Source organism: Branchiostoma floridae, chromosome 16 (genome assembly GCF_000003815.2).
Source record: "Branchiostoma floridae strain S238N-H82 chromosome 16, Bfl_VNyyK, whole genome shotgun sequence".
In the NCBI taxonomy this organism is placed as follows: Eukaryota; Metazoa; Chordata; class Leptocardii; order Amphioxiformes; family Branchiostomatidae; genus Branchiostoma; species Branchiostoma floridae.
The window spans coordinates 2199809-2205808 of record NC_049994.1 but is presented as its reverse complement, the minus strand read 5'-3'; the positions used below and the strand labels follow the sequence as shown (position 1 = coordinate 2205808).

The following is a 6000-nucleotide window of genomic DNA, read 5'->3' as shown; positions in this document are numbered from 1 at the left end:
CGCATGTCTGAGACCGATGTGGAGTGTACCAAGCTATGACGACATCAAATAGACCATACGTGTAATACTGCAAATGCACAATACTGATTTTTTATGAAGAGTTTAAGTGCAGATTGTATTATGATTGTTTAGGACAAAATGTGGATGAAGATATTGCTAAAGAAGGCTAACCAATAAGGTAAAATCAAAAGGACTTGTTGTTATGAATTTTATGAATGAAGCATGTGCTTTCAGTTGTTTAACCCTATCCAGACTGGGCTTTAATGGCATTCCCTAGACTTTGGCTCATTGCCCCCCCCCCCCTTCATATTTTCAAAACGGCTTTACTATACGATCACCAAATTTGCAGGGGGTGATATGCTCGTCGAGTTTTATTATTCCTTAAATTTTTGTATCATTATGGCGTAATTTTTTTTGGATATATTTAATATATAATACCAAGTTTCGTATCTTTAGCACTAGCCGTTCATGAGTTATAAGACATAAAAGTTGCTGAGGGCCTCAAAATTCCCCTCTCTGGTCAGAATAGGTTTAGTGCAAAACATGGGCCTTCCGATCATCTGCATAAATTATGATAATGAGATGGAATCAGCAATACCTTAACATGTCAAAATATTCCTCTTACATTGACGGAGCAATGTATGTACAATGATCACCGATAGGAACTGAGATTTTAGTAACAAAACATTTTTGGGTACGTTTGGACCCCACTCGGTCATTTTAGTTGCAAAAAAAGGTCAGTTGCTTGAGGGCTAAGATACATGTATACAAAGCACAAACTAACCAAGAAACATTGAACCCATACATCTGCAAAACTGAACGGTGACGTACAGTACAAGTTGTCAGCAATTTTATTTTGTTGGATATGAGGTACAATACGTTTTCCAATTGCAAAAAGTAAACAACGTTATGCATTCCTGACGCAGCATATTGCTAGACGTTATTGGTCATATTTATAGGCGGATAGGCAGGCATATTTGTATGTACGAAGACGTCTGATCTGTTTTAACCCTATTGAGACCTGGGGGGGGGGGGGCTTTTGAGACCTGCGGCAACTTTGATGTCCTATAACGCCAAATTTGGTGAGTTTTCCTAAAATATTATTGGCAAAAAAATTACGAAGTTTGATAAATTTTCCATTTTTTCGTGTTGCCATGGCAACCGTTTGTTGACAGGCTGTTTTGCCAAAAATCACTATTTTTGGTTCTAACAATGGATTTTTCATATTTATTTGTTATATTACTGCTATTTTGTAACATAAGTAAAATCTTACATTATTTAGCATATCTTTCATAATTTTATATGCATAAATTATGCTAATTTGATGACGTCATCAGCCCAAAATCCAAGATGGCGGACCGTATGGCAAGATCAAGAATAACAAGCTAATCATCCCTTAGAATTTGTAACTACCTGGTATTTTTTTCATCAAAAACCATCTAAATGAATGAATTAAGTCTATTTCCATTGCCCTTTGTGATTATTTGTTGCAAAAAAAAGGGTTTTTAAAAATTCAAGGTGGTGGATATAATATGTCGGAGCCCAACTCGTATCTTAGATGTGCATGATGTCATTTTGTGACGTCATTTTGACGTTATCGATGTTGCTATTGGCAACACAAGTCGTAATAAACATTATTATTCTGTTATCTGCACTTGTTGTTACATTTTGTTTAGCATAACTTGAAGTTTTCGGAGAAAACCCCTTTTTTTCATTGGTGCGGCCAATATAATCAAATTGATGACGTCATACTTACGTCATCTTACGTTAACGTAACGTCAAACGTCATATACTTGTCAGATATTATGTCGATATCATATCCTAAAAATTTAGTGGCCCTATGGCACGTCGTTTTAGAGTTATAGGACTTAGAAACGGAGGACCTCAAAAGCCCCCCACCCCCGCGGTCCAGGGATGACCAAACAAGCCAGGTCTGAATAGGGTTAAGTGTGTGTTATTGTATCTGTCTATCTACTTGTATATACTGTGTGTTTTTATGAGCCCTGGAAGATTAGCTCAATAAGCTAAAAGGTATCACATAAACACAATAAACTGACAATAAACTCTATTTACATTGTCTGTTGTTATTCATTAAGGCAATTATTGCATGTTTTTAATCACTACTTGTGCATTGTTGTTTGTGCGTCTGTTTGTACATTGTACATTTGTAGCTGCTGTAGACTGGCAGGCTAGGTAAAAATTGAAAATTAAACGTGGTCACCCCTCGAAGGAATCTTCATAACTATTGCGAATATGGGTTTAAGGATTTAGGCTAAACATTTGGCTATACATTTCTAACAACAGACTTAGATCTTTTTCGTATGCCCTAGATGCAGAGAGTTTATATAAACGGTAGCTACAGACTCTTTCCAGTTCAACTGTCCGTACCGATATGGCTAATAACCAGAGTGCTTTACTACATGTTCGAGCCCGATGGTTTGTTCAATGCAGAATAGCCGCACGGGTCACGGCTTTTCTTTTGTGTGAGTTTTCATGTGCCGATACAAGATAGATTTTCGAATTGTCCCGTAGTCGCACTCTCCACATATGAAGGGTTTCTCACCGGTGTGTTTTGTTCTATGTTCGATCAAGCGACGTTTCTGTGATGCGGAATAGTCACACTGGTCACACTTGTACGGTCTTTCCCCAGTATGGGTCCTCATATGTCGGCACAGATCAGACGTTCGAGCTGTTCTGAAGTCACACTCACTACACATGAGTGGTTTTTCACCGGTGTGCTTTGAACGATGTGCGACTAAAGTGGATTTCCGTGCAGCAGAATAGTCACACAGGTCACACTTAAAGGGTTTTTCGCCTGAATGGGTTCTCATATGCTGCGACAATGTAGACTGTCGAGCTGTCCTGAACCCACATTGTTCACACATGAAGGGCGTCTCACCAGTGTGTTTTCTAAGATGCTTGTCCAACGTGGATTTCTTTGCTGCAGAATAGTCACAATGTCGACATTTGTAAGATTTTTCCCCAGTATGTGTTCTCATGTGTTCTGTGAGCCTAGCTTTCTGGTTTGTTCCGTACCCACACTCCACACACCTGTAGGGTTTTTCGCCAGTGTGGTGTACTGTCAAATGGTTGTCCAAACTGGATTTCCGTGCAGAAGAATAGTCACACTGGTCACACTTGTAGGGTTTTTCACCGGTGTGAGTTCTCATATGTTGGGATAAATGAGACTTGTAAGCTGTCCTGTATTCACACTCCCTACACATGAAGGTTTTCTCACAAGTGCGTTTAACAACATTGTTCTCTTGTACCTTTGAGGTTGATGTGTTGTCAGATTGAGGAAGGTTAACATCGCACGTTTCCTGCTGCAGGCCCATTTCTGTTGTGTGGATCTCTCTGCTATCACTCTCCTTCCCAGGGTGGCCATTACAGTCCATCACCTTTTCAACGTTTCCATGATAGACTATCTCCTTCACAGAATGGTCCACCTCCTCCCCAGGATACCCAGCACACAGTTCCCTAATCGGAATCTTACTACTGGACTCTACCAACTTCTGCCGTCCCGTGTCTGTTGTCTGCTCCCAACTGTTGTAAGCCTCGTTCGTAGGATGTCCGATTGGTTGTGTTGCGCCAAAGAAGTCGTAGGTTTCCTTGTCCTCAGTGTACATTTCCTGACACAGCAAGTTCTCTTGCCCATCATGTTGCCACCCAGTGTCTCCTGTCTCCTCTTTGATGTGGTGATATAAGACAGATCTTCGACCTAACCCGGACCCGCACTCTCCAAAGATGAAGGGTTTTTCACTGGTGTGTTTTGTTCTATGCTCGATTAAATGACGTTTCTGTGATACGGAATAGTCACACTGGTCACACTTGTACGGTTTTTCCCCTGTATGAGTTCTCATATGTCGGCATAGATCAGACGTTCGAGCTGTTCTGAAATCACACTGACTACACATGAGTGGTTTTTCACCGGTGTGCTTTGAACGATGTGCGACCAAAGTGGATTTCCGTGCAGCAGAATAGTCACACAGGTCACACTTAAAGGGTTTTTCGCCTGAATGGGTTCTCTTATGCTGTGATAATGTAGACTTTCGAGCAGTCTTGAACCCACAGTCTTTACACATGTAGGGTGTCTCGCCCGTATGTTTTCTAAGATGTTTGTCCAATGTGGACTTCTTTGCTGCAGAATAGTCGCAATGGTGACAGTTGTAAGGTTTTTCCCCAGTATGCGTTCTCATGTGTTCTGTGAACCTAGCTCTCTGGTGAGTCCCGTACCCACACTCCACACATCTGTATGGTTTTTCGCAGGTGTGGTGAAAGGCTGTGTGGTTGTCTAAACTGGATTTCCGTGCAGAAGAATAGTCGCACTGGTCACACTTGTAAGGTTTTTCACCGGTATGTGTCCTCATATGTTGGGATATATGAGACTTGTATGCTGTCCTGTACCCACACTCCCCACACATGAAAGTTTTCTCACGAGTGCGTTTACCAACACACGCCATGATATTGTATTTGCTCTCCTGAACCTGTGAGGTTGATGTGTTGTCAGATTGAGAAAATTTCACATCGCACGTTTCCTGCTGCAGGCCCATGTCTGTTGTCTGGGTCTCACTGCTTTCAATCTCCTTCCCAGGGTGTCCATTATGGTCCATCTTCTTCCCAAGTTGTCTTTGATGGACAATCTCCTTGCCAGAAAGGTTCACCTCCTCCCATGGGTGCCCAGGAAGCTCACTGCTGGAATCTACAACCTGCTGCCGTCCCGTGTCTGTTGTCTGCTCCCAACTTGAACTGTTGTTAGCCTCGTTCGTAGGATGTCCGACTGGTTCTATTGCGCCGAAGTAGTTGAAGGTGTCCTGGTCTTCAGCGTTCGTTTCTTGCAATCGGCACATCACGTTCTCTTGTCCATCCTGTTGCCAGCCAGTGTCTCCTGTCTCCTCCTCTTTGACGTGTGTCTCGCTCGAAGTTTGCTCCACGCAAAGCTCTTTAACCGGAGGCACACATGAGAACTCGGCCATCTCTAAAGTGATGATAAGAAAATATTGGATACAGAAAGATCAATTCATTAATTTCTTTTACAAAGTAGGTAAATATGTCTACCCCATTTTCGAGGGCATGTTAACGATAACAGAACACGGTATTTAATTTACATGGTTAAGGACCACAACGTGCGAAGTGACGCTACAAAACTGATAATGCGGTACACATGGAAGTTTCAAAATAATGTGCTACGGAGATTATTTCCTGAACTCATGTCAGATTTTGAAACTTGAATGTGAACCGCACTATAAGTTTTGTAGCGTCACTTCGCAGCTTGTAGCCCCTAACCATGTAAGTTCAATACTGTGTTCTGCTATCTTTAACCTTGTGATCTATAATCGGTGAAAACGGACGAGATCGTCGGCTCGTTCCGTTATTTTAAATTTCGAGGAGACACTTTACAGAGGTGTTTAATCACCTGTATCGACTTTGTACCTGTATCGTCCTCATTTTACTCCAGGTGCACCTAGATATTTTGTAGGATAGAAGGTAAAGGTATTTTTGTACGCCCGTGTGTATACAGAAAAATTATAGGATCAGAAAAAACAGACACAATAAAACCTTGGTGTACTTCGTACGTATTGCTTGTCTATGTGGTTAATAATCGTGTTTTGCTGCCACTCTATTTTATCTTGTGTTGTGCATCAATTTTTTCCTGTGCACCTAAATAATTAGGATCCTTAAAAGGAAAACTAAGTCTGGGCCATCACAAGTATGTTTTCCCCACTATTTTGTAATGTAATAGTTTAATCAAGAAAAAATAAGCCCGCTGTTGCATGACAGTCAGCTGAAGTAATGTAAACTGCAGCCGACGCATAGCAGTAGTGGTAACAGCAAAGGTGTAGGGCAAGTTTTGGTATTCGGCTGCCTATAATTACTATTCTTAAGCAATGGGAATCAGAAAGAGGCTGTCAAAAATCCCCTACCTGGGTTTTAGAACATGTAAAACTCACATTCGCATGGTTGTCCAGTCTCTTAGGTGTAATTTTAGAACTAAAACAGGAA

At 41.3% G+C, this 6000-nt stretch overlaps 1 protein-coding gene across 1 annotated transcript; it reads right to left on the bottom strand.

Moving 5' to 3' along the window:
- Window positions 1–1921: 1921 nt before the first annotated feature.
- Window positions 1922–4973, bottom strand: LOC118403444 (zinc finger protein 271-like). The gene has a single exon (XM_035802160.1). It carries the CDS (start codon window positions 4971–4973, stop codon window positions 2466–2468), a length of 2508 nt encoding a protein of 835 aa, XP_035658053.1. The 3' UTR covers window positions 1922–2465.
- Between the last annotated feature and the right edge of the window lie 1027 nt (window positions 4974–6000).

Bases quoted from the DNA above. Each gene is read 5' to 3' on its own strand.
- LOC118403444 (XM_035802160.1), bottom strand. From the start codon at position 4,973: ATGGCCGAGTTCTCATGTGTGCCTCCGGTTAAAGAGCTTTGCGTGGAG.